We start from the raw sequence: 26,232 nt of genomic DNA, 5'->3' as shown, positions 1-26,232 counted from the left end.
TAAACCAGGTCTAAACCAGGTCTAAACCAGGACTAAACCAGGTCTAAACCAGGTCTAAACCAGGACAAAACCAGGACTAAACCAGGTCTAAACCAGGTCTAAACCAGGACTAAACCAGGACTAAACCAGGACTAAACCAGGTCTAAACCAGGTCTAAACCAGGACTAAACCAGGACTAAACCAGGTCTAAACCAGGACTAAACCAGGTCTAAACCAGGTCTAAACCAGGTCTAAACCAGGACTAAACCAGGACTAAACCAGGACTAAACCAGGACTAAACCAGGACTAAACCAGGTCTCAACCCGATCTCAACCAGGACTAAACCAGGACTAAACCAGGACTAAACCAGGTCTAAACCAGGTCTAAACCAGGTCTAAACCAGGTCTAAACCATGTCTAAACCAGGACTAAACCAGGTCTAAACCATGTCTAAACCAGGACTAAACCAGGTCTAAACCAGGTCTAAACCAGGTCTACCCGTGTCTTGCAGCTCACGTCCTGTGGAGTGTTTCAGCGCGGTGAGGAACACGAAGGCGTCTTTGGGTTTTTAGTGGACGACATCAAGAGAGAAATGAGACGCTCCAGTCGACTGGTGATGAACCTGAACATTCTGAACCACATCAAGTGCAAATATGAGACTTCTTCTTCTTCTTCTTCTTCTTCTTCTTCTTCTTCTTCTTCTTCTTCTTCTTCTTCTTCTTCTTCTTCTTCTTCTTCTTCTTCTTCTTCTTCTTCTTCTTCTTCTTCTTCTTCTTCTTCTTCTTCTTCTTCTTCTTCTTCTTCTTCCTCTTCCTCTTCCTCTTCCTCCTCTTCTTCCTCTTCCTCTTCTTCTTCTTCCTCTTCTTCTTCTTCTTCTTCCTCTTCTTCTTCTTCTTCCTCTTCTTCTTCTTCTTCGTCCCCTCAGACGTGTTCCAGTTGTAAACACAAGGGGGCGTGTGTGGGCTGCTTCGTGCCGCGCTGCACAAAGAAAGTTCATTTTCCCTGCGGCCGAAGCCTGGAGTTTGTGTCTCAGTTCAGATGCCCTTTCCCGTGAGTGACCACACCCTGCTGACCCTTCTGACCCTCCTGACCCTCCTGACCCTTCTGACCCTCCTGACCCTTCTGACCCTCCTGACCCTTCTCACCCTCACCCCACAATAGTTTATTGTCATGTTTGTGAAGTAAACAATAGTTTATTGTCATGTTTGTGAAGTAAACAATAGAATGTCAGTGACACAAACATGACACAATGTTTTTAATATCTTAATGTTCATAATCCAGTCTCTGCATCATCGCGACACAAACACATCATATGTTGCCACGGCGACAGAGCCACGCCCTCTCCAGACTTGATGAGGTCATAACCAGGTGTTGTTCCAGGTCCTTCTGTCCTGACCACGCCCCGACTCAGAGCCTCAGTCCTGCTCTGGACCTGAGCCTGCCCCGGTCCTGCTCCGTGTGTCTGGACCACATCGAGCCCGTCCTGTCCTTCTCCGTCCTCAAGTGTCCCGCGTGTCACAGCAGCTGGTTCCACCGAGACTGTGTCCAGGTCAGAGGTCACGCCGGCGCCATGACAACCAGAACCAATCCAGGACCTTCAGGTTTAACTCTGGCTCTGTTGATTCCAGCGTCAGGCTCACAGTTCCGGACTTTTCTTCTTCAGATGTACTTTGTGCAACAACAAAGATCAGTTCCAGGACGAGATGCTGCGGCTCGGGATCCACGTCCCAGAGAGGTCAGAGGTCACGATCACTACCATGATCTTACCGTGATCTTACTACAAACCTGGAGAGGAAATATTCTACAATAACATGTGGTGTGCAGAGATGCATCGTGGGAGTTGGAGTCTGGAGCGTTCTCGGAGCTGTTGGAGGTTTACGAGAGCTGTGACTCTGTGAGCTGCGAGTGTCCCGAGGGGCGTGGCCACTCTGCCAAGAGCGGGTAAAGACACGCCCGACATGTGACCGTAAAGACACGCCCATCACGTGACCGTAAAGACGCGCCCATCACGTGACCGTAAAGACACGCCCATCACGTGACCGTAAAGACACGCCCGACATGTGACCGTAAAGACACGCCCGACATGTGACCGTAAAGACACGCCCGACATGTGACCGTAAAGACACGCCCGACATGTGACCGTAAAGACACGCCCGACATGTGACCGTAAAGACACGCCCGACATGTGACCGTAAAGACACGCCCGACATGTGACCGTAAAGACACGCCCGACATGTGACCGTAAAGACACGCCCGACATGTGACCGTAAAGACACGCCCGACATGTGACCGTAAAGACACGCCCGACGTGTGACCGTAAAGACACGCCCGACGTGTGACCGTAAAGACACGCCCGACGTGTGACCGTAAAGACACGCCCGACATGTGACCGTAAAGACACGCCCGACGTGTGACCGTAAAGACACGCCCGACATGTGACTGTAAAGACACGCCCATCACGTGACCGTAAAGACACGCCCGACATGTGACCGTAAAGACACGCCCGACATGTGACCGTAAAGACACGCCCGACATGTGACCGTAAAGACACGCCCGACATGTGACCGTAAAGACACGCCCATCACGTGACCGTAAAGACACGCCCGACACGTGACCGTAAAGACACGCCCGACATGTGACCGTAAAGACACGCCCGACATGTGACCGTAAAGACACGCCCGACATGTGACCGTAAAGACACGCCCGACGTGTGACCGTAAAGACACGCCCGACATGTGAACGTAAAGACACGCCCGACATGTGACCGTAAAGACACGCCCGACATGTGACCGTAAAGACACGCCCATCACGTGACCGTAAAGACACGCCCGACATGTGACCGTAAAGACACGCCCGACATGTGACCGTAAAGACACGCCCGACACGTGACCGTAAAGACACGCCCATCACGTGACCGTAAAGACACGCCCGACATGTGACCGTAAAGACACGCCCATCACGTGACCGTAAAGACACGCCCGACATGTGACCGTAAAGACACGCCCATCACGTGACCGTAAAGACACGCCCGACATGTGACCGTAAAGACACGCCCATCACGTGACCGTAAAGACACGCCCGACACGTGACCGTAAAGACACGCCCATCACGTGACCGTAAAGACACGCCCATCACGTGACCGGAAAGACACGCCCATCACGTGACCGTAAAGACACGCCCGACATGTGACCGTAAAGACACGCCCGACATGTGACCGTAAAGACACGCCCGACACGTGACCGTAAAGACTCAGGGCTCTCAGGGCTCTCAGGGCTCTCAGGGCTCTCAGGGCTCTCAGGGCTCTCAGGGCTCTCAGGGCTCTCAGGGCTCTCAGGGCTCTCAGGGCTCTCAGGGGCCTCAGGGGCCTCCAAACAGGAGTGAGAACATCCTCTAAGTGATGGTGTTTCTTTCCAGATACTTCGGGATCATCCGGTGCCGTCTGTGCGGCTCCAGAGGGACTCACAGGAAGTGCTCTGGCCTGAGGCTGGAGACTCGAGACTGGGCGTGTCCCGACTGCACTCAGGCCATCGACGGGAAACGTAAATATTCAATATATATGAAACATGTCACACGAGTCTTTGTCCATCTGTGGGACAAAACAAAGAGACATCTGTGTTTCAGCGGCGCTCATGGCGTCTCCGAGTCTCCCTCAGAAAAGAAGTCTGTCCAGGCTGAGCTCCCCGGCCCCTGTCTGCCACAAGAGGTACTGCAGTCTGTAAAGAGAATGTGAGGCAGTTTGGCCCCTAGTTTGAGCAGTGGGGTCTCTCGCCTCTCGGGTCTCTCGCTCTCGCGTCTCTCGCTCTCTGGTCTCTCGCTCTCGCGTCTCTCGCTCCTCTCGGGTCTCTCGCTCCTCTCGGGTCTCTCGCTCTCTGGTCTCTCGCTCTCGGGTCTCTCGCTCTCGCGTCTCTCGCCTCTCGGGTCTCTCGCTCTCGCGTCTCTCGCTCTCTGGGCTCTCGCGTCTCTCGCTGCTCTCGGGTCTCTCGCTGCTCTCGGGTCTCTCGCTCTCGCGTCTCTCGCTCTCGGGTCTCTCGCTCTCGGGTCTCTCGCTCTCGGGTCTCTCGCTCTCGGGTCTCTCGCTCTCGGGTCTCTCGCTCTCGCGTCTCTCGCCTCTCGGGTCTCTCGCTCTCGCGTCTCTCGCTCTCTGGTCTCTCGCTCTCTGGTCTCTCGCTCTCGCGTCTCTCGCTCTCTGGTCTCGCGTCTCTCGCTCTTGGGTCTCGCGTCTCTCGCTCTCGGGTCTCTCGCGTCTCTCGCTCTCGCGTCTCTCGCTCCTCTCGGGTCTCTCGCTCCTCTCGGGTCTCTCGCTCCTCTCGGGTCTCTCGCTCTCGGGTCTCTCGCTCCTCTCGGGTCTCTCGCTCTCGGGTCTCTCGCTCCTCTCGCGTCTCTCGCTCCTCTCGGGTCTCTCGCTCTCGGGTCTCTCGCTCTCGCGTCTCTCGCTCTCGGGTCTCTCGCTCTCGGGTCTCTCGCTCTCGCGTCTCTCGCTCTCGGGTCTCTCGTGTCTCTCGCTCTCGGGTCTCTCGCTCTCGGGTCTCTCGCTCTCGGGTCTCTCGCTCTCGCGTCTCTCGCTCTCGCGTCTCTCGCTCTCGGGTCTCTCGCTCTCGGGTCTCTCGCTCTCGGGTCTCTCGCTCTCGGGTCTCTCGCTTTCGGGTCTCTCGCGTCTCTCGCTCTCTGGTCTCTCGCTCTCGGGTCTCTCGCTCTCGGGTCTCTCGCTCTCGGGTCTCTCGCTCTCGGGTCTCTCGCGTCTCTCGCCTCTCGCGTCTCTCGCCTCTCGCGTCTCTCGCTCCTCTCGGGTCTCTCGGGCCTCTCGCGTCTCTCGCCTCTCGCGTCTCTCGCTCTCGGGTCTCTCGCTCTCGGGTCTCTCGCGTCTCTCGCCTCTCGCGTCTCTCGCTCTCGCGTCTCTCGCTCCTCTCGGGTCTCTCGCGTCTCTCGCTCTCTGGTCTCTCGCTCTCGGGTCTCTCGCTCTCGGGTCTCTCGCGCTCGGGTCTCTCGCGTCTCTCGCTCTCGGGTCTCTCGCGTCTCTCGCCTCTCGGGTCTCTCGCTCTCGCGTCTCTCGCTCTCGCGTCTCTCGCTCTCTGGTCTCTCGCGTCTCTCGCTCTTGGGTCTCGCGTCTCTCGCTCTCGGGTCTCTCGCGTCTCTCGCTCCTCTCGGGTCTCTCGCTCCTCTCGGGTCTCTCGCTCCTCTCGGGTCTCTCGCTCTCGGGTCTCTCGCTCTCGCGTCTCTCGCTCTCGCGTCTCTCGCTCTCGGGTCTCTCGCTCTCTGGTCTCTCGCTCTCGGGTCTCTCGCTCTCGGGTCTCTCGCGTCTCTCGCTCTCTGGTCTCTCGCTCTCGGGTCTCTCGCTCTCGGGTCTCTCGGGTCTCTCGCTCTCGGGTCTCTCGCTCTCGGGTCTCTCGCTCTCGGGTCTCTCGCGTCTCTCGCCTCTCGCGTCTCTCGCCTCTCGCGTCTCTCGCTCCTCTCGGGTCTCTCGGGCCTCTCGCGTCTCTCGCCTCTCGCGTCTCTCGCTCTCGGGTCTCTCGCTCTCGGGTCTCTCGCGTCTCTCGCCTCTCGCGTCTCTCGCTCTCGCGTCTCTCGCTCCTCTCGGGTCTCTCGGGCCTCTCGCGTCTCTCGCGTCTCTCGCTCTCTGGTCTCTCGCTCTCGGGTCTCTCGCTCTCGGGTCTCTCGCGCTCGGGTCTCTCGCGTCTCTCGCTCTCGGGTCTCTCGCGTCTCTCGCCTCTCGGGTCTCTCGCTCTCGCGTCTCTCGCTCTCGCGTCTCTCGCTCTCGCGTCTCTCGCTCTCTGGTCTCTCGCTCTCGCGTCTCTCGCTCTTGGGTCTCGCGTCTCTCGCTCTCGGGTCTCTCGCGTCTCTCGCTCCTCTCGGGTCTCTCGCTCCTCTCGGGTCTCTCGCTCTCGGGTCTCTCGCTCTCGCGTCTCTCGCTCTCGCGTCTCTCGCTCTCGGGTCTCTCGCTCTCTGGTCTCTCGCTCTCGGGTCTCTCGCTCTCGGGTCTCTCGCGTCTCTCGCTCTCTGGTCTCTCGCTCTCGGGTCTCTCGCTCTCGGGTCTCTCGCCTCTCGCGTCTCTCGCCTCTCGCGTCTCTCGCCTTTCGCGTCTCTCGCTCTCGCGTCTCTCGGGTCTCTCGCCTCTCGCGTCTCTCGCCTCTCGCGTCTCTCGCCTTTCGCGTCTCTCGCTCTCGCGTCTCTCGGGTCTCTCGCTCTCGCGTCTCTCGCTCTCGCGTCTCTCGCTCCTCTCGGGTCTCTCGCTCCTCTCGCGTCTCTCGCTCTCGGGTCTCTCGCTCTCGGGTCTCTCGCTCTCGCGTCTCTCGCTCCTCTCGGGTCTCTCGCGTCTCTCGCTCTCGGGTCTCTCGCTCTCGGGTCTCTCGCTCTCGGGTCTCTCGCTCTCGGGTCTCTCGCTCTCGCGTCTCTCGCTCTCGGGTCTCTCGCTCTCGGGTCTCTCGCTCTCGCGTCTCTCGCTCTCGGGTCTCTCGCTCTCGGGTCTCTCGCTCTCGTGTCTCTCGCGTCTCTCGCTCTCGGGTCTCTCGCTCTCGCGTCTCTCGCGTCTCTCGCTCTCGGGTCTCTCGCTCTCGGGTCTCTCGCTCTCGCGTCTCTCGCTCTCGGGTCTCTCGCTCTCGGGTCTCTCGCTCTCGTGTCTCTCGCTCTCGTGTCTCTCACTCTCGTGTCTCTCGCTCTCGGGTCTCTCGCTCTCGGGTCTCTCGCTCTTCGTGTCTCTCGCTCTCGGGTCTCTCGCTCTCGGGTCTCGCGTCTCTCGCGTCTCTCGCTCTCTGGTCTCTCGCTCTCGGGTCTCTCGCTCTCGGGTCTCTCGCGCTCGGGTCTCTCGCGTCTCTCGCTCTCGGGTCTCTCGCGTCTCTCGCTCTCGGGTCTCTCGCTCTCGGGTCTCTCGCTCTCGGGTCTCTCGCTCTCGCGTCTCTCGCTCTCGCGTCTCTCGCTCTCGGGTCTCTCGCTCTCGGGTCTCTCGCTCTCGGGTCTCTCGCTCTCGGGTCTCTCGCTTTCGGGTCTCTCGCGTCTCTCGCTCTCTGGTCTCTCGCTCTCGGGTCTCTCGCTCTCGGGTCTCTCGCTCTCGGGTCTCTCGCTCTCGGGTCTCTCGCGTCTCTCGCCTCTCGCGTCTCTCGCCTCTCGCGTCTCTCGCTCCTCTCGGGTCTCTCGGGCCTCTCGCGTCTCTCGCCTCTCGCGTCTCTCGCTCTCGGGTCTCTCGCTCTCGGGTCTCTCGCGTCTCTCGCCTCTCGCGTCTCTCGCTCTCGCGTCTCTCGCTCCTCTCGGGTCTCTCGCGTCTCTCGCTCTCTGGTCTCTCGCTCTCGCTCTCGGGTCTCTCGCGCTCGGGTCTCTCGCGTCTCTCGCTCTCGGGTCTCTCGCGTCTCTCGCCTCTCGGGTCTCTCGCTCTCGCGTCTCTCGCTCTCGCGTCTCTCGCTCTCTGGTCTCTCGCGTCTCTCGCTCTTGGGTCTCGCGTCTCTCGCTCTCGGGTCTCTCGCGTCTCTCGCTCCTCTCGGGTCTCTCGCTCCTCTCGGGTCTCTCGCTCTCGGGTCTCTCGCTCTCGCGTCTCTCGCTCTCGCGTCTCTCGCTCTCGGGTCTCTCGCTCTCTGGTCTCTCGCTCTCGGGTCTCTCGCTCTCGGGTCTCTCGCGTCTCTCGCTCTCTGGTCTCTCGCTCTCGGGTCTCTCGCTCTCGGGTCTCTCGGGTCTCTCGCTCTCGGGTCTCTCGCTCTCGGGTCTCTCGCTCTCGGGTCTCTCGCGTCTCTCGCCTCTCGCGTCTCTCGTCTCTCGCGTCTCTCGCTCCTCTCGGGTCTCTCGGGCCTCTCGCGTCTCTCGCCTCTCGCGTCTCTCGCTCTCGGGTCTCTCGCTCTCGGGTCTCTCGCGTCTCTCGCCTCTCGCGTCTCTCGCTCTCGCGTCTCTCGCTCCTCTCGGGTCTCTCGGGCCTCTCGCGTCTCTCGCGTCTCTCGCTCTCTGGTCTCTCGCTCTCGGGTCTCTCGCTCTCGGGTCTCTCGCGCTCGGGTCTCTCGCGTCTCTCGCTCTCGGGTCTCTCGCGTCTCTCGCCTCTCGGGTCTCTCGCTCTCGCGTCTCTCGCTCTCGCGTCTCTCGCTCTCTGGTCTCTCGCTCTCGCGTCTCTCGCTCTTGGGTCTCGCGTCTCTCGCTCTCGGGTCTCTCGCTCTCGGGTCTCTCGCGTCTCTCGCCTCTCGCGTCTCTCGCTCTCGCGTCTCTCGCTCCTCTCGGGTCTCTCGGGCCTCTCGCGTCTCTCGCGTCTCTCGCTCTCTGGTCTCTCGCTCTCGGGTCTCTCGCTCTCGGGTCTCTCGCGCTCGGGTCTCTCGCGTCTCTCGCTCTCGGGTCTCTCGCGTCTCTCGCCTCTCGGGTCTCTCGCTCTCGCGTCTCTCGCTCTCGCGTCTCTCGCTCTCTGGTCTCTCGCTCTTGGGTCTCGCGTCTCTCGCTCTTGGGTCTCGCGTCTCTCGCTCTCGGGTCTCTCGCGTCTCTCGCTCCTCTCGGGTCTCTCGCTCCTCTCGGGTCTCTCGCTCTCGGGTCTCTCGCTCTCGCGTCTCTCGCTCTCGCGTCTCTCGCTCTCGGGTCTCTCGCTCTCTGGTCTCTCGCTCTCGGGTCTCTCGCTCTCGGGTCTCTCGCGTCTCTCGCTCTCTGGTCTCTCGCTCTCGGGTCTCTCGCTCTCGGGTCTCTCGCCTCTCGCGTCTCTCGCCTCTCGCGTCTCTCGCCTTTCGCGTCTCTCGCTCTCGCGTCTCTCGGGTCTCTCGCCTCTCGCGTCTCTCGCCTCTCGCGTCTCTCGCCTTTCGCGTCTCTCGCTCTCGCGTCTCTCGGGTCTCTCGCTCTCGCGTCTCTCGCTCTCGCGTCTCTCGCTCCTCTCGGGTCTCTCGCTCCTCTCGCGTCTCTCGCTCTCGGGTCTCTCGCTCTCGGGTCTCTCGCTCTCGCGTCTCTCGCTCCTCTCGGGTCTCTCGCGTCTCTCGCTCTCGGGTCTCTCGCTCTCGGGTCTCTCGCTCTCGGGTCTCTCGCTCTCGGGTCTCTCGCTCTCGCGTCTCTCGCTCTCGGGTCTCTCGCTCTCGGGTCTCTCGCTCTCGCGTCTCTCGCTCTCGGGTCTCTCGCTCTCGGGTCTCTCGCTCTCGTGTCTCTCGCGTCTCTCGCTCTCGGGTCTCTCGCTCTCGCGTCTCTCGCGTCTCTCGCTCTCGGGTCTCTCGCTCTCGGGTCTCTCGCTCTCGCGTCTCTCGCTCTCGGGTCTCTCGCTCTCGGGTCTCTCGCTCTCGGGTCTCTCGCTCTCGGGTCTCTCGCTCTCGTGTCTCTCGCTCTCGTGTCTCTCACTCTCGTGTCTCTCGCTCTCGGGTCTCTCGCTCTCGGGTCTCTCGCTCTTCGTGTCTCTCGCTCTCGGGTCTCTCGCTCTCGGGTCTCGCGTCTCTCGCGTCTCTCGCTCTCTGGTCTCTCGCTCTCGGGTCTCTCGCTCTCGGGTCTCTCGCGCTCGGGTCTCTCGCGTCTCTCGCTCTCGGGTCTCTCGCGTCTCTCGCTCTCGGGTCTCTCGCTCTCGGGTCTCTCGCTCTCGGGTCTCTCGCGTCTCTCGCTCTCGCGTCTCTCGCTCTCGGGTCTCTCGCTCTCGGGTCTCTCGCTCTCGGGTCTCTCGCTCTCGGGTCTCTCGCTTTCGGGTCTCTCGCGTCTCTCGCTCTCTGGTCTCTCGCTCTCGGGTCTCTCGCTCTCGGGTCTCTCGCTCTCGGGTCTCTCGCTCTCGGGTCTCTCGCGTCTCTCGCCTCTCGCGTCTCTCGCCTCTCGCGTCTCTCGCTCCTCTCGGGTCTCTCGGGCCTCTCGCGTCTCTCGCCTCTCGCGTCTCTCGCTCTCGGGTCTCTCGCTCTCGGGTCTCTCGCGTCTCTCGCCTCTCGCGTCTCTCGCTCTCGCGTCTCTCGCTCCTCTCGGGTCTCTCGCGTCTCTCGCTCTCTGGTCTCTCGCTCTCGGGTCTCTCGCTCTCGCGTCTCTCGCGCTCGGGTCTCTCGCGTCTCTCGCTCTCGGGTCTCTCGCGTCTCTCGCCTCTCGGGTCTCTCGCTCTCGCGTCTCTCGCTCTCGCGTCTCTCGCTCTCTGGTCTCTCGCGTCTCTCGCTCTTGGGTCTCGCGTCTCTCGCTCTCGGGTCTCTCGCGTCTCTCGCTCCTCTCGGGTCTCTCGCTCCTCTCGGGTCTCTCGCTCCTCTCGGGTCTCTCGCTCTCGGGTCTCTCGCTCTCGCGTCTCTCGCTCTCGCGTCTCTCGCTCTCGGGTCTCTCGCTCTCTGGTCTCTCGCTCTCGGGTCTCTCGCTCTCGGGTCTCTCGCGTCTCTCGCTCTCTGGTCTCTCGCTCTCGGGTCTCTCGCTCTCGGGTCTCTCGGGTCTCTCGCTCTCGGGTCTCTCGCTCTCGGGTCTCTCGCTCTCGGGTCTCTCGCGTCTCTCGCCTCTCGCGTCTCTCGCCTCTCGCGTCTCTCGCTCCTCTCGGGTCTCTCGGGCCTCTCGCGTCTCTCGCCTCTCGCGTCTCTCGCTCTCGGGTCTCTCGCTCTCGGGTCTCTCGCGTCTCTCGCCTCTCGCGTCTCTCGCTCTCGCGTCTCTCGCTCCTCTCGGGTCTCTCGGGCCTCTCGCGTCTCTCGCGTCTCTCGCTCTCTGGTCTCTCGCTCTCGGGTCTCTCGCTCTCGGGTCTCTCGCGCTCGGGTCTCTCGCGTCTCTCGCTCTCGGGTCTCTCGCGTCTCTCGCCTCTCGGGTCTCTCGCTCTCGCGTCTCTCGCTCTCGCGTCTCTCGCTCTCTGGTCTCTCGCTCTCGCGTCTCTCGCTCTTGGGTCTCGCGTCTCTCGCTCTCGGGTCTCTCGCGTCTCTCGCTCCTCTCGGGTCTCTCGCTCCTCTCGGGTCTCTCGCTCTCGGGTCTCTCGCTCTCGCGTCTCTCGCTCTCGCGTCTCTCGCTCTCGGGTCTCTCGCTCTCTGGTCTCTCGCTCTCGGGTCTCTCGCTCTCGGGTCTCTCGCGTCTCTCGCTCTCTGGTCTCTCGCTCTCGGGTCTCTCGCTCTCGGGTCTCTCGCCTCTCGCGTCTCTCGCCTCTCGCGTCTCTCGCCTTTCGCGTCTCTCGCTCTCGCGTCTCTCGGGTCTCTCGCCTCTCGCGTCTCTCGCCTCTCGCGTCTCTCGCCTTTCGCGTCTCTCGCTCTCGCGTCTCTCGGGTCTCTCGCTCTCGCGTCTCTCGCTCTCGCGTCTCTCGCTCCTCTCGGGTCTCTCGCTCCTCTCGCGTCTCTCGCTCTCGGGTCTCTCGCTCTCGGGTCTCTCGCTCTCGCGTCTCTCGCTCCTCTCGGGTCTCTCGCGTCTCTCGCTCTCGGGTCTCTCGCTCTCGGGTCTCTCGCTCTCGGGTCTCTCGCTCTCGGGTCTCTCGCTCTCGCGTCTCTCGCTCTCGGGTCTCTCGCTCTCGGGTCTCTCGCTCTCGCGTCTCTCGCTCTCGGGTCTCTCGCTCTCGGGTCTCTCGCTCTCGTGTCTCTCGCGTCTCTCGCTCTCGGGTCTCTCGCTCTCGCGTCTCTCGCGTCTCTCGCTCTCGGGTCTCTCGCTCTCGGGTCTCTCGCTCTCGCGTCTCTCGCTCTCGGGTCTCTCGCTCTCGGGTCTCTCGCTCTCGGGTCTCTCGCTCTCGTGTCTCTCGCTCTCGTGTCTCTCACTCTCGTGTCTCTCGCTCTCGGGTCTCTCGCTCTCGGGTCTCTCGCTCTTCGTGTCTCTCGCTCTCGGGTCTCTCGCTCTCGGGTCTCTCGCTCTCGCGTCTCTCGCTCTCGGGTCTCTCGCTCTCGGGTCTCTCGCTCTCGGGTCTCTCGCTCTCGGGTCTCTCGCGTCTCTCGCTCTCGGGTCTCTCGCTCTCGGGTCTCTCGCTCTCGGGTCTCTCGCTCTCGGGTCTCTCGCTCTCGTGTCTCTAGCTCTCGTGTCTCTCGCTCTCGTGTCTCTCGCTCTCGTGTCTCTCGCTCTCGTGTCTCTCGCTCTCGGGTCTCTCGCGTCTCTCGCGTCTCTCGCTCTCGGGTCTCTCGCTCTCGTGTCTCTCGCTCTCGTGTCTCTCGCTCTCGGGTCTCTCGCTCTCGTGTCTCTCGCTCTCGTGTCTCTCGCTCTCGGGTCTCTCGCTCTCGGGTCTCTCGCTCTCGGGTCTCTCGCTCTCGTGTCTCTCGCTCTCGGGTCTCTCGCTCTCGGGTCTCTCGCGTCTCTCGCTTCTCGGGTCTCTCGCTCTCGCGTCTCTCGCTCTCTGGTCTCTCGCTCTCGGGTCTCTCGCTCTCGGGTCTCTCGCGTCTCTCGCTCTCGGGTCTCTCGCGTCTCTCGCCTCTCGGGTCTCTCGCTCTCGCGTCTCTCGCTCTCTGGTCTCTCGCTCTCTGGTCTCTCGCTCTCTGGTCTCGCGTCTCTCGCTCTCTGGTCTCGCGTCTCTCGCTCTCTGGTCTCGCGTCTCTCGCTCTCTGGTCTCGCGTCTCTCGCTCTCGGGTCTCTCGCGTCTCTCGCTCTCGCGTCTCTCGCTCCTCTCGGGTCTCTCGCTCCTCTCGGGTCTCTCGCTCCTCTCGGGTCTCTCGCTCTCGCGTCTCTCGCTCTCGGGTCTCTCGCTCTCGGGTCTCTCGCTCTCGCGTCTCTCGCTCTCGCGTCTCTCGCTCCTCTCGGGTCTCTCGCTCCTCTCGGGTCTCTCGCTCCTCTCGGGTCTCTCGCTCTCGCGTCTCTCGCTCTCGGGTCTCTCGCTCTCGGGTCTCTCGCTCTCGCGTCTCTCGCTCTCGGGTCTCTCGCTCTCGCGTCTCTCGCTCTCGGGTCTCTCGCTCTCGGGTCTCTCGCTCTCGGGTCTCTCGCTCTCGCGTCTCTCGCTCTCGCGTCTCTCGCTCTCGGGTCTCTCGCTCTCGGGTCTCTCGCTCTCGGGTCTCTCGCGTCTCTCGCCTCTCGGGTCTCTCGCTCTCGGTCTCTCGCTCTCGGGTCTCTCGCTCTCGGGTCTCTCGCTCTCGGGTCTCTCGCTCTCGGGTCTCTCGCGTCTCTCGCTCTCTGGTCTCTCGCTCTCGGGTCTCTCGCTCTCGGGTCTCTCGCTCTCGGGTCTCTCGCCTCTCGCGTCTCTCGCCTCTCGCGTCTCTCGCTCCTCTCGGGTCTCTCGGGCCTCTCGCGTCTCTCGCCTCTCGCGTCTCTCGCTCTCGGGTCTCTCGCGTCTCTCGCCTCTCGCGTCTCTCGCTCTCGCGTCTCTCGCTCCTCTCGGGTCTCTCGGGTCTCTCGCGTCTCTCGCCTCTCGGGGCTCTCGCGTCTCTCGCCTCTCGGGTCTCTCGCTCTCGCGTCTCTCGCTCTCTGGTCTCTCGCTCTCGGGTCTCTCGCTCTCGGGTCTCTCGCTCTCGGGTCTCTCGCTCTCGGGTCTCTCGCGTCTCTCGCTCTCTGGTCTCTCGCTCTCGGGTCTCTCGCTCTCGGGTCTCTCGCTCTCGGGTCTCTCGCGTCTCTCGCCTCTCGCGTCTCTCGCCTCTCGCGTCTCTCGCTCCTCTCGGGTCTCTCGGGCCTCTCGCGTCTCTCGCTCTCGGGTCTCTCGCGTCTCTCGCCTCTCGCGTCTCTCGCTCTCGCGTCTCTCGCTCCTCTCGGGTCTCTCGGGCCTCTCGCGTCTCTCGCTCTCTGGTCTCTCGCTCTCGGGTCTCTCGCTCTCGGGTCTCTCGCGTCTCTCGCTCTCGGGTCTCTCGCGTCTCTCGCCTCTCGGGTCTCTCGCTCTCGCGTCTCTCGCTCTCTGGTCTCTCGCGTCTCTCGCTCTCTGGTCTCTCGCGTCTCTCGCTCTTGGGTCTCGCGTCTCTCGCTCTCGGGTCTCTCGCGTCTCTTGCTCCTCTCGGGTCTCTCGCTCCTCTCGGGTCTCTCGCTCTCGGGTCTCTCGCTCTCGCGTCTCTCGCTCTCGGGTCTCTCGCGTCTCTCGCTCTCTGGTCTCTCGCTCTCGGGTCTCTCGCTCTCGGGTCTCTCGCTCTCGGGTCTCTCGCTCTCGGGTCTCTCGCTCTCGGGTCTCTCGCTCTCGGGTCTCTCGCTCTCGGGTCTCTCGCTCTCGGGTCTCTCGCTCTCGGGTCTCTCGCTCTCTGGTCTCTCGCTCTCGGGTCTCTCGCTCTCGGGTCTCTCGCGTCTCTCGCCTCTCGCGTCTCTCGCGTCTCTCGCTCTCGCGTCTCTCGCTCTCGCGTCTCTCGCTCCTCTCGGGTCTCTCGCTCCTCTCGCGTCTCTCGCGTCTCTCGCTCTCGGGTCTCTCGCTCTCGGGTCTCTCGCTCTCGCGTCTCTCGCTCCTCTCGGGTCTCTCGCGTCTCTCGCTCTCGGGTCTCTCGCTCTCGGGTCTCTCGCTCTCGGGTCTCTCGCTCTCGGGTCTCTCGCTCTCGGGTCTCTCGCTCTCGTGTCTCTCGCTCTCGGGTCTCTCGCTCTCGGGTCTCTCGCTCTCGTGTCTCGCGTCTCTCGCTCTCGGGTCTCGCGTCTCTCGCTCTCGCGTCTCTCGCTCTCGGGTCTCTCGCTCTCGGGTCTCTCGGGTCTCTCGCTCTCGTGTCTCTCGCTCTCGGGTCTCTCGCTCTCGGGTCTCTCGCTCTCGTGTCTCTCGCTCTCGGGTCTCTCGCTCTCGGGTCTCTCGCTCTCGCGTCTCTCGCTCTCGGGTCTCTCGCTCTCGGGTCTCTCGCTCTCGGGTCTCTCGCTCTCGCGTCTCTCGCTCTCGGGTCTCTCGCTCTCGGGTCTCTCGCTCTCGGGTCTCTCGCTCTCGTGTCTCTCGCTCTCGTGTCTCTCGCTCTCGTGTCTCTCGCTCTCGTGTCTCTCGCTCTCGGGTCTCTCGCTCTCGGGTCTCTCGCTCTCGGGTCTCTCGCGTCTCTCGCCTCTCGGGTCTCTCGCTCTCGCGTCTCTCGCTCTCTGGTCTCTCGCTCTCTGGTCTCTCGCTCTCTGGTCTCTCGCTCTCGCGTCTCTCGCTCTCGGGTCTCTCGCGTCTCTCGCTCCTCTCGGGTCTCTCGCTCCTCTCGGGTCTCTCGCTCCTCTCGGGTCTCTCGCTCTCGGGTCTCTCGCTCTCGCGTCTCTCGCTCTCGCGTCTCTCGCTCTCGGGTCTCTCGCTCTCTGGTCTCTCGCTCTCGGGTCTCTCGCTCTCGGGTCTCTCGCGTCTCTCGCTCTCTGGTCTCTCGCTCTCGGGTCTCTCGCTCTCGGGTCTCTCGCCTCTCGCGTCTCTCGCCTCTCGCGTCTCTCGCCTTTCGCGTCTCTCGCTCTCGCGTCTCTCGGGTCTCTCGCCTCTCGCGTCTCTCGCGTCTCTCGCTCTCGCGTCTCTCGCTCTCGCGTCTCTCGCTCCTCTCGGGTCTCTCGCTCCTCTCGCGTCTCTCGCTCTCGGGTCTCTCGCTCTCGGGTCTCTCGCTCTCGGGTCTCTCGCTCTCGCGTCTCTCGCTCCTCTCGGGTCTCTCGCGTCTCTCGCTCTCGGGTCTCTCGCTCTCGGGTCTCTCGCTCTCGGGTCTCTCGCTCTCGGGTCTCTCGCTCTCGCGTCTCTCGCTCTCGGGTCTCTCGCTCTCGGGTCTCTCGCTCTCGCGTCTCTCGCTCTCGGGTCTCTCGCTCTCGGGTCTCTCGCTCTCGTGTCTCTCGCGTCTCTCGCTCTCGGGTCTCTCGCTCTCGCGTCTCTCGCGTCTCTCGCTCTCGGGTCTCTCGCTCTCGGGTCTCTCGCTCTCGCGTCTCTCGCTCTCGGGTCTCTCGCTCTCGGGTCTCTCGCTCTCGGGTCTCTCGCTCTCGTGTCTCTCGCTCTCGTGTCTCTCGCTCTCGGGTCTCTCGCTCTTCGTGTCTCTCGCTCTCGGGTCTCTCGCTCTCGGGTCTCTCGCTCTCGCGTCTCGCGCTCTCGGGTCTCTCGCTCTCGGGTCTCTCGCTCTCGGGTCTCTCGCGTCTCTCGCTCTCGGGTCTCTCGCTCTCGGGTCTCTCGCTCTCGGGTCTCTCGCTCTCGGGTCTCTCGCTCTCGTGTCTCTAGCTCTCGTGTCTCTCGCTCTCGTGTCTCTCGCTCTCGTGTCTCTCGCTCTCGTGTCTCTCGCTCTCGGGTCTCTCGCGTCTCTCGCGTCTCTCGCTCTCGGGTCTCTCGCTCTCGTGTCTCTCGCTCTCGTGTCTCTCGCTCTCGGGTCTCTCGCTCTCGGGTCTCTCGCTCTCGTGTCTCTCGCTCTCGGGTCTCTCGCTCTCTGGTCTCGCGTCTCTCGCTCTCTGGTCTCGCGTCTCTCGCTCTTGGGTCTCGCGTCTCTCGCTCTCGGGTCTCTCGCGTCTCTCGCTCTCGCGTCTCTCGCTCCTCTCGGGTCTCTCGCTCCTCTCGGGTCTCTCGCTCCTCTCGGGTCTCTCGCTCTCGCGTCTCTCGCTCTCGGGTCTCTCGCTCTCGGGTCTCTCGCTCTCGCGTCTCTCGCTCTCGGGTCTCTCGCTCTCGCGTCTCTCGCTCTCGGGTCTCTCGCTCTCGGGTCTCTCGCTCTCGGGTCTCTCGCTCTCGCGTCTCTCGCTCTCGGGTCTCTCGCTCTCGGGTCTCTCGCGTCTCTCGCCTCTCGGGTCTCTCGCTCTCGCGTCTCTCGCTCTCTGGTCTCTCGCTCTCGGGTCTCTCGCTCTCGGGTCTCTCGCTCTCGGGTCTCTCGCTCTCGGGTCTCTCGCTCTCGGGTCTCTCGCGTCTCTCGCTCTCTGGTCTCTCGCTCTCGGGTCTCTCGCTCTCGGGTCTCTCGCTCTCGGGTCTCTCGCCTCTCGCGTCTCTCGCCTCTCGCGTCTCTCTCGCCTCTCGCGTCTCTCGCCTCTCGCGTCTCTCGCCTCTCGCGGTCTCTCGCTCTCGGGTCTCTCGCTCTCGGGTCTCTCGCGTCTCTCGCGTCTCTCGCCTCTCGCTCTCCTCTCGGGTCTCTCGGCTCTCGCTCTCGTCTCTCGCGTCTCTCGCCTCTCGTCCTCTCGCGCTCTCGCGTCTCTCGCTCTCGGGTCTCTCGCTCTCGCGTCTCTCGCTCTCTGGTCTCTCGGGTCTCTCGCTCTCGGGTCTCTCGCTCTCGGGTCTCTCGCTCTCGGGTCTCTCGCGTCTCTCGCTCTCTGGTCTCTCGCTCTCGGGTCTCTCGCTCTCGGGTCTCTCGCTCTCGGGTCTCTCGCGTCTCTCGCCTCTCGCGTCTCTCGCCTCTCGCGTCTCTCGCTCCTCTCGGGTCTCTCGGGCCTCTCGCGTCTCTCGCTCTCGGGTCTCTCGCGTCTCTCGCCTCTCGCGTCTCTCGCTCTCGCGTCTCTCGCTCCTCTCGGGTCTCTCGGGCCTCTCGCGTCTCTCGCTCTCTGGTCTCTCGCTCTCGGGTCTCTCGCTCTCGGGTCTCTCGCGTCTCTCGCTCTCGGGTCTCTCGCGTCTCTCGCCTCTCGGGTCTCTCGCTCTCGCGTCTCTCGCTCTCGCGTCTCTCGCTCTCTGGTCTCTCGCGTCTCTCGCTCTTGGGTCTCGCGTCTCTCGCTCTCGGGTCTCTCGCGTCTCTCGCTCCTCTCGGGTCTCTCGCTCCTCTCGGGTCTCTCGCTCTCGGGTCTCTCGCTCTCGCGTCTCTCGCTCTCGGGTCTCTCGCGTCTCTCGCTCTCTGGTCTCTCGCTCTCGGGTCTCTCGCTCTCGGGTCTCTCGCTCTCGGGTCTCTCGCTCTCGGGTCTCTCGCTCTCGGGTCTCTCGCTCTCGGGTCTCTCGCTCTCGGGTCTCTCGCTCTCGGGTCTCTCGCGTCTCTCGCTCTCGGGTCTCTCGCGTCTCTCGCCTCTCGGGTCTCTCGCGTCTCTCGCCTCTCGGGTCTCTCGCTCTCGCGTCTCTCGCTCTCTGGTCTCTCGCTCTCTGGTCTCGCGTCTCTCGCTCTCTGGTCTCGCGTCTCTCGCTCTTGGGTCTCGCGTCTCTCGCTCTCGGGTCTCTCGCGTCTCTCGCTCTCGCGTCTCTCGCTCCTCTCGGGTCTCTCGCTCCTCTCGGGTCTCTCGCTCCTCTCGGGTCTCTCGCTCTCGCGTCTCTCGCTCTCGGGTCTCTCGCTCTCGCGTCTCTCGCTCTCGGGTCTCTCGCTCTCGCGTCTCTCGCTCTCGGGTCTCTCGCTCTCGGGTCTCTCGCTCTCGGGTCTCTCGCTCTCGCGTCTCTCGCTCTCGCGTCTCTCGCTCTCGGGTCTCTCGCTCTCGGGTCTCTCGCTCTCGGGTCTCTCGCGTCTCTCGCCTCTCGGGTCTCTCGCTCTCGCGTCTCTCGCTCTCTGGTCTCTCGCTCTCTGGTCTCTCGCTCTCGGGTCTCTCGCTCTCGGGTCTCTCGCTCTCGGGTCTCTCGCTCTCGGGTCTCTCGCGTCTCTCGCTCTCTGGTCTCTCGCTCTCGGGTCTCTCGCTCTCGTGTCTCTCGCTCTCGGGTCTCTCGCCTCTCGCGTCTCTCGCCTCTCGCGTCTCTCGCTCCTCTCGGGTCTCTCGGGCCTCTCGCGTCTCTCGCCTCTCGCGTCTCTCGCTCTCGGGTCTCTCGCTCTCGGGTCTCTCGTCTCGCTCTCGCGTCTCTCGCTCCTCTCGGGTCTCTCGGGTCTCTCGCGTCTCTCGCCTCTCGGGTCTCTCGCGTCTCTCGCCTCTCGGGTCTCTCGCTCTCGCGTCTCTCGCTCTCTGGTCTCTCGCTCTCGGGTCTCTCGCTCTCGGGTCTCTCGCTCTCGGGTCTCTCGCTCTCGGGTCTCTCGCGTCTCTCGCTCTCTGGTCTCTCGCTCTCGGGTCTCTCGCTCTCGGGTCTCTCGCTCTCGGGTCTCTCGCCTCTCGCGTCTCTCGCCTCTCGCGTCTCTCGCTCCTCTCGGGTCTCTCGGGCCTCTCGCGTCTCTCGCTCTCGGGTCTCTCGCGTCTCTCGCCTCTCGCGTCTCTCGCTCTCGCGTCTCTCGCTCCTCTCGGGTCTCTCGGGCCTCTCGCGTCTCTCGCTCTCTGGTCTCTCGCTCTCGGGTCTCTCGCTCTCGGGTCTCTCGCGTCTCTCGCTCTCGGGTCTCTCGCGTCTCTCGCCTCTCGGGTCTCTCGCTCTCGCGTCTCTCGCTCTCGCGTCTCTCGCTCTCTGGTCTCTCGCGTCTCTTGCTCTTGGGTCTCGCGTCTCTCGCTCTCGGGTCTCTCGCGTCTCTCGCTCCTCTCGGGTCTCTCGCTCCTCTCGGGTCTCTCGCTCTCGGGTCTCTCGCTCTCGCGTCTCTCGCGTCTCTCGCTCTCTGGTCTCTCGCTCTCGGGTCTCTCGCTCTCGGGTCTCTCGCTCTCGGGTCTCTCGCTCTCGGGTCTCTCGCTTCGCTCTCGGGTCTCTCGCTCTCGGGTCTCTCGCTCTCGGGTCTCTCGCTCTCGGGTCTCTCGCTCTCGGGTCTCTCGCTCTCGGGTCTCTCGCTCTCGGGTCTCTCGCTCTCTGGTCTCTCGCTCTCGGGTCTCTCGCTCTCGGGTCTCTCGCGTCTCTCGCGTCTCTCGCGTCTCTCGCTCTCGCGTCTCTCGCTCTCGCGTCTCTCGCTCCTCTCGGGTCTCTCGCTCCTCTCGCGTCTCTCGCGTCTCTCGCTCTCGGGTCTCTCGCTCTCGGGTCTCTCGCTCTCGCGTCTCTCGCTCCTCTCGGGTCTCTCGGGTCTCTCGCTCTCGGGTCTCTCGCTCTCGGGTCTCTCGCTCTCGGGTCTCTCGCTCTCGTGTCTCTCGCTCTCGGGTCTCTCGCTCTCGGGTCTCTCGCTCTCGTGTCTCGCGTCTCTCGCTCTCGCGTCTCTCGCTCTCGCGTCTCTCGCTCTCGGGTCTCTCGCTCTCGGGTCTCTCGGGTCTCTCGCTCTCGTGTCTCTCGCTCTCGGGTCTCTCGCTCTCGGGTCTCTCGCTCTCGTGTCTCTCGCTCTCGGGTCTCTCGCTCTCGGGTCTCTCGCTCTCGCGTCTCTCGCTCTCGGGTCTCTCGCTCTCGGGTCTCTCGCTCTCGGGTCTCTCGCTCTCGCGTCTCTCGCTCTCGGGTCTCTCGCTCTCGGGTCTCTCGCTCTCGGGTCTCTCGCTCTCGTGTCTCTCGCTCTCGTGTCTCTCGCTCTCGTGTCTCTCGCTCTCGTGTCTCTCGCTCTCGGGTCTCTCGCTCTCGGGTCTCTCGCTCTCGGGTCTCTCGCTCTCGGGTCTCTCGCGTCTCTCGCCTCTCGGGTCTCTCGCTCTCGCGTCTCTCGCTCTCTGGTCTCTCGCTCTCTGGTCTCTCGCTCTCTGGTCTCTCGCTCTCGCGTCTCTCGCTCTCTGGTCTCTCGCTCTCTGGTCTCGCGTCTCTCGCTCTTGGGTCTCGCGTCTCTCGCTCTCGGGTCTCTCGCGTCTCGCGTCTCTCGCTCCTCTCGGGTTTCTCGCTCCTCTCGGGTCTCTCGCTCCTCTCGGGTCTCTCGCTCTCGGGTCTCTCGCTCTCGGGTCTCTCGCTCTCGCGTCTCTCGCTCTCGGGTCTCTCGCTCTCGGGTCTCTCGCTCTCGCGTCTCTCGCTCCTCTCGGGTCTCTCGCTCCTCTCGGGTCTCTCGCTCTCGGGTCTCTCGCTCTCGGGTCTCTCGCTCTCGCGTCTCTCGCTCTCGGGTCTCTCGCTCTCGGGTCTCTCGCTCTCGGGTCTCTCGCTCTCGGGTCTCTCGCTCTCGGGTCTCTCGCTCTCGGGTCTCTCGCTCTCGGGTCTCTTGCTCTCGGGTCTCTCGCGTCTCTCGCCTCTCGGGTCTCTCGCTCTCGCGTCTCTCGCTCTCTGGTCTCTCGCTCTCGGGTCTCTCGCTCTCGGGTCTCTCGCGTCTCTCGCTCTCTGGTCTCTCGCTCTCGGGTCTCTCGCTCTCGGGTCTCTCGCGTCTCTCGCCTCTCGCGTCTCTCGCTCCTCTCGGGTCTCTCGGGCCTCTCGCGTCTCTCGCCTCTCGCGTCTCTCGCTCTCGGGTCTCTCGCTCTCGGGTCTCTCGCGTCTCTCGCCTCTCGCGTCTCTCGCTCTCGCGTCTCTCGCTCCTCTCGGGTCTCTCGGGCCTCTCGCGTCTCTCGCTCTCGGGTCTCTCGCTCTCGGGTCTCTCGCTCTCGGGTCTCTCGCTCTCGCGTCTCTCGCTCTCGGGTCTCTCGCTCTCGGGTCTCTCGCTCTCGGGTCTCTCGCTCTCGGGTCTCTCGCGTCTCTCGCCTCTCGGGTCTCTCGCTCTCGCGTCTCTCGCTCTCTGGTCTCTCGCTCTCGGGTCTCTCGCTCTCGGGTCTCTCGCTCTCGGGTCTCTCGCTCTCGGGTCTCTCGCGTCTCTCGCTCTCTGGTCTCTCGCTCTCGGGTCTCTCGCTCTCGGGTCTCTCGCTCTCGGGTCTCTCGCCTCTCGCGTCTCTCGCCTCTCGCGTCTCTCGCTCCTCTCGGGTCTCTCGGGCCTCTCGCGTCTCTCGTCTCTCGCTCTCGGGTCTCTCGCTCTCGGGTCTCTCGCGTCTCTCGCCTCTCGCGTCTCTCGCTCTCGCCTCTCGCTCCTCTCGGGTCTCTCGGGTCTCTCGCGTCTCTCGCCTCTCGGGTCTCGCGTCTCTCGCTCTCTGGTCTCTCGCTCTCGGGTCTCTCGCTCTCGGGTCTCTCGCTCTCGGGTCTCTCGCTCTCGGGTCTCTCGCGTCTCTCGCTCTCTGGTCTCTCGCTCTCGGGTCTCTCGCTCTCGGGTCTCTCGCTCTCGGGTCTCTCGCGTCTCTCGCCTCTCGCGTCTCTCGCCTCTCGCGTCTCTCGCTCCTCTCGGGTCTCTCGGGCCTCTCGCGTCTCTCGCTCTCGGGTCTCTCGCGTCTCTCGCCTCTCGCGTCTCGCGTCTCTCGCTCCTCTCGGGTCTCTCGGGCCTCTCGCGTCTCTCGCTCTCTGGTCTCTCGCTCTCGGGTCTCTCGCTCTCGGGTCTCTCGCGTCTCTCGCTCTCGGGTCTCTCGCGTCTCTCGCCTCTCGGGTCTCTCGCTCTCGCGTCTCTCGCTCTCTGGTCTCTCGCGTCTCTCGCTCTTGGGTCTCGCGTCTCTCGCTCTCGGGTCTCTCGCGTCTCTCGCTCCTCTCGGGTCTCTCGCTCCTCTCGGGTCTCTCGCTCTCGGGTCTCTCGCTCTCGCGTCTCTCGCTCTCGGGTCTCTCGCGTCTCTCGCTCTCTGGTCTCTCGCTCTCGGGTCTCTCGCTCTCGGGTCTCTCGCTCTCGGGTCTCTCGCTCTCGGGTCTCTCGCTCTCGGGTCTCTCGCTCTCTGGTCTCTCGCTCTCGGGTCTCTCGCTCTCGGGTCTCTCGCGTCTCTCGCCTCTCGCGTCTCTCGCGTCTCTCGCTCTCGCGTCTCTCGCTCTCGCGTCTCTCGCTCCTCTCGGGTCTCTCGCTCCTCTCGCGTCTCTCGCGTCTCTCGCTCTCGGGTCTCTCGCTCTCGGGTCTCTCGCTCTCGGGTCTCTCGCTCTCGCGTCTCTCGCTCCTCTCGGGTCTCTCGCGTCTCTCGCTCTCTTGTCTCTCGCTCTCGGGTCTCTCGCTCTCGGGTCTCGCTCTCGGGTCTCGCTCTCGGGTCTCTCGCTCTCGGGTCTCTCGCTCTCGTGTCTCGCGTCTCTCGCTCTCGCGTCTCTCGCTCTCGGGTCTCGCGTCTCTCGCTCTCGCGTCTCTCGCTCTCGGGTCTCTCGCTCTCGGGTCTCTCGCTCTCGTGTCTCTCGCTCTCGGGTCTCTCGCTCTCGTGTCTCTCGCTCTCGGGTCTCTCGCTCTCGGGTCTCTCGCTCTCGCGTCTCTCGCTCTCGGGTCTCTCGCTCTCGGGTCTCTCGCTCTCGGGTCTCTCGCTCTCTGGTCTCTCGCTCTCTGGTCTCTCGCTCTCGCGTCTCTCGCTCTCGTGTCTCTCGCTCTCGTGTCTCTCGCTCTCGGGTCTCTCGCTCTCGTGTCTCTCGCTCTCGGGTCTCTCGCTCTCGGGTCTCTCGCTCTCGTGTCTCGCGTCTCTCGGGTCTCGCGTCTCTCGCTCTCGCGTCTCTCGCTCTCGGGTCTCTCGCTCTCGGGTCTCTCGGGTCTCTCGCTCTCGTGTCTCTCGCTCTCGGGTCTCTCGCTCTCGGGTCTCTCGCTCTCGTGTCTCTCGGTCTCGGGTCTCTCGCTCTCGGGTCTCTCGCTCTCGCGTCTCTCGCTCTCGGGTCTCTCGCTCTCGGGTCTCGCGTCTCTCGCTCTCGGGTCTCTCGCGTCTCTCGCTCTCGCGTCTCTCGCTCCTCTCGGGTCTCTCGCTCCTCTCGGGTCTCTCGCTCCTCTCGGGTCTCTCGCTCTCGGGTCTCTCGCTCTCGGGTCTCTCGCTCTCGGGTCTCTCGCGTCTCTCGCTCTCGGGTCTCTCGCTCTCGGGTCTCTCGCTCTCGCGTCTCTCGCTCCTCTCGGGTCTCTCGCTCCTCTCGGGTCTCTCGCTCCTCTCGGGTCTCTCGCTCTCGGGTCTCTCGCTCTCGCGTCTCTCGCTCTCGCGTCTCTCGCTCTCGCGTCTCTCGCTCTCTGGTCTCTCGCTCTCGGGTCTCTCGCTCTCGGGTCTCTCGCTCTCGGGTCTCTCGCGTCTCTCGCTCTCTGGTCTCTCGCTCTCGGGTCTCTCGCGTCTCTCGCCTCTCGCGTCTCTCGCTCCTCTCGGGTCTCTCGGGCCTCTCGCGTCTCTCGCCTCTCGCGTCTCTCGCTCTCGGGTCTCTCGCTCTCGGGTCTCTCGCGTCTCTCGCCTCTCGCGTCTCTCGCTCTCGCGTCTCTCGCTCCTCTCGGGTCTCTCGGGCCTCTCGCGTCTCTCGCTCTCGGGTCTCTCGCTCTCGGGTCTCTCGCTCTCGCGTCTCTCGCTCTCGCGTCTCTCGCTCTCGGGTCTCTCGCTCTCGGGTCTCTCGCTCTCGGGTCTCTCGCTCTCGGGTCTCTCGCGTCTCTCGCCTCTCGGGTCTCTCGCTCTCGGGTCTCTCGCTCTCGGGTCTCTCGCTCTCGGGTCTCTCGCTCTCGGGTCTCTCGCGTCTCTCGCTCTCTGGTCTCTCGCTCTCGGGTCTCTCGCTCTCGGGTCTCTCGCTCTCGGGTCTCTCGCCTCTCGCGTCTCTCGCCTCTCGCGTCTCTCGCTCCTCTCGGGTCTCTCGCGTCTCTCGCCTCTCGCGTCTCTCGCTCTCGGGTCTCTCGCTCTCGGGTCTCTCGCGTCTCTCGCCTCTCGCGTCTCTCGCTCTCGCGTCTCTCGCTCCTCTCGGGTCTCTCGGGTCTCTCGCGTCTCTCGCCTCTCGGGTCTCTCGCTCTCGCGTCTCTCGCTCTCTGGTCTCTCGCTCTCGGGTCTCTCGCTCTCGGGTCTCTCGCTTTCGGGTCTCTCGCTCTCGGGTCTCTCGCGTCTCTCGCTCTCTGGTCTCTCGCTCTCGGGTCTCTCGCTCTCGGGTCTCTCGCTCTCGCGTCTCTCGCCTCTCGCGTCTCTCGCTCCTCTCGCGTCTCTCGCTCCTCTCGGGTCTCTCGCTCTCGGGTCTCTCGCGTCTCTCGCGTCTCTCGCCTCTCGCGTCTCGCGTCTCTCGCTCCTCTCGGGTCTCTCGGGCCTCTCGCGTCTCTCGCTCTCTGGTCTCTCGCTCTCGGGTCTCTCGCTCTCGGGTCTCTCGCGTCTCTCGCTCTCGGGTCTCTCGCGTCTCTCGCCTCTCGGGTCTCTCGCTCTCGCGTCTCTCGCTCTCGCGTCTCTCGCTCTCTGGTCTCTCGCGTCTCTCGCTCTTGGGTCTCGCGTCTCTCGCTCCTCTCGGGTCTCTCGCTCCTCTCGGGTCTCTCGCTCTCGGGTCTCTCGCTCTCGCGTCTCTCGCTCTCTGGTCTCTCGCTCTCGGGTCTCTCGCTCTCGGGTCTCTCGCTCTCGGGTCTCTCGCTCTCGGGTCTCTCGCTCTCGGGTCTCTCGCTCTCGGGTCTCTCGCTCTCTGGTCTCTCGCTCTCGGGTCTCTCGCTCTCGGGTCTCTCGCTCTCGGGTCTCTCGCGTCTCTCGCCTCTCGCGTCTCTCGCTCTCGCGTCTCTCGCTCCTCTCGGGTCTCTCGCTCCTCTCGCGTCTCTCGCGTCTCTCGCTCTCGGGTCTCTCGCTCTCGGGTCTCTCGCTCTCGCGTCTCTCGCTCCTCTCGGGTCTCTCGCGTCTCTCGCTCTCGGGTCTCTCGCTCTCGGGTCTCTCGCTCTCGGGTCTCTCGCTCTCGTGTCTCTCGCTCTCGGGTCTCTCGCTCTCGGGTCTCTCGCTCTCGTGTCTCGCGTCTCTCGCTCTCGGGTCTCGCGTCTCTCGCTCTCGCGTCTCTCGCTCTCGGGTCTCTCGCTCTCGGGTCTCTCGCTCTCGTGTCTCTCGCTCTCGGGTCTCTCGCTCTCGGGTCTCTCGCTCTCGTGTCTCTCGCTCTCGGGTCTCTCGCTCTCGGGTCTCTCGCTCTCGCGTCTCTCGCTCTCGGGTCTCTCGCTCTCGGGTCTCTCGCTCTCGGGTCTCTCGCTCTCGCGTCTCTCGCTCTCGGGTCTCTCGCTCTCGGGTCTCTCGCTCTCGTGTCTCTCGCTCTCGTGTCTCTCGCTCTCGTGTCTCTCGCTCTCGTGTCTCTCGCTCTCGTGTCTCTCGCTCTCGGGTCTCTCGCTCTCGGGTCTCTCGCTCTCGGGTCTCTCGCTCTCGGGTCTCTCGCGTCTCTCGCCTCTCGGGTCTCTCGCTCTCGCGTCTCTCGCTCTCTGGTCTCTCGCTCTCTGGTCTCTCGCTCTCTGGTCTCTCGCTCTCTGGTCTCGCGTCTCTCGCTCTCGGGTCTCGCGTCTCTCGCTCTCGGGTCTCTCGCGTCTCTCGCTCTCGCGTCTCTCGCTCCTCTCGGGTCTCTCGCTCCTCTCGGGTCTCTCGCTCCTCTCGGGTCTCTCGCTCTCGGGTCTCTCGCTCTCGGGTCTCTCGCTCTCGCGTCTCTCGCTCTCGGGTCTCTCGCTCTCGGGTCTCTCGCTCTCGCGTCTCTCGCTCCTCTCGGGTCTCTCGCTCCTCTCGGGTCTCTCGCTCCTCTCGGGTCTCTCGCTCTCGCGTCTCTCGCTCTCGGGTCTCTCGCTCTCGGGTCTCTCGCTCTCGCGTCTCTCGCTCTCGCGTCTCTCGCTCTCGCGTCTCTCGCTCTCGCGTCTCTCGCTCTCGCGTCTCTCGCTCTCGTGTCTCTCGCTCTCGCGTCTCTCGCTCTCGGGTCTCTCGCTCTCGCGTCTCTCGCTCTCGCGTCTCTCGCTCTCGGGTCTCTCGCTCTCGGGTCTCTCGCCTCTCCCGTCTCTCGCCTCTCGCGTCTCTCGCTCTCGCGTCTCTCGCTCCTCTCGGGTCTCGCGTCTCTCGCGTCTCTCGCTCCTCTCGGGTCTCTCGCTCCTCTCGCGTCTCTCGCTCTCGGGTCTCTCGCTCTCGGGTCTCTCGCTCTCGCGTCTCTCGCTCCTCTCGGGTCTCTCGCGTCTCTCGCTCTCGGGTCTCTCGCTCTCGGGTCTCTCGCTCTCGTGTCTCTCGCTCTCGCGTCTCTCGCTCTCGGGTCTCTCGCTCTCGCGTCTCTCGCTCTCGCGTCTCTCGCTCTCGCGTCTCTCGCTCTCGGGTCTCTCGCTCTCGGGTCTCT

The 26,232-nt window shown here is 64.2% G+C and overlaps 1 protein-coding gene across 1 annotated transcript in view; it reads left to right on the top strand.

Moving 5' to 3' along the window:
• Nucleotides 1-26,232, top strand: part of g2e3 (G2/M-phase specific E3 ubiquitin protein ligase) — a 30,141-nt gene that overhangs the window by 706 nt on the left and 3,203 nt on the right. Inside the window, exons 3-9 of the mRNA XM_072464270.1 lie at nt 490-591; nt 904-1,028; nt 1,359-1,527; nt 1,607-1,713; nt 1,803-1,919; nt 3,393-3,517; nt 3,600-3,681. Of these exons, the coding sequence (XP_072320371.1) occupies nt 490-591; nt 904-1,028; nt 1,359-1,527; nt 1,607-1,713; nt 1,803-1,919; nt 3,393-3,517; nt 3,600-3,681 (827 nt within the window). The remainder of the gene's footprint in view (nt 1-489; nt 592-903; nt 1,029-1,358; nt 1,528-1,606; nt 1,714-1,802; nt 1,920-3,392; nt 3,518-3,599; nt 3,682-26,232) is intronic.

The sequence above is a fragment of the Eucyclogobius newberryi genome, unplaced genomic scaffold (assembly GCF_026437365.1).
Source record: "Eucyclogobius newberryi isolate DKJ021-1_F unplaced genomic scaffold, fEucNew1.0.hap1 SCAF_42, whole genome shotgun sequence".
Classification (NCBI taxonomy): Eukaryota; Metazoa; Chordata; class Actinopteri; order Gobiiformes; family Gobiidae; genus Eucyclogobius; species Eucyclogobius newberryi.
The sequence above is the reverse complement of the archived record's forward strand: the minus strand, read 5'-3'. Positions and strand labels throughout refer to the sequence as shown.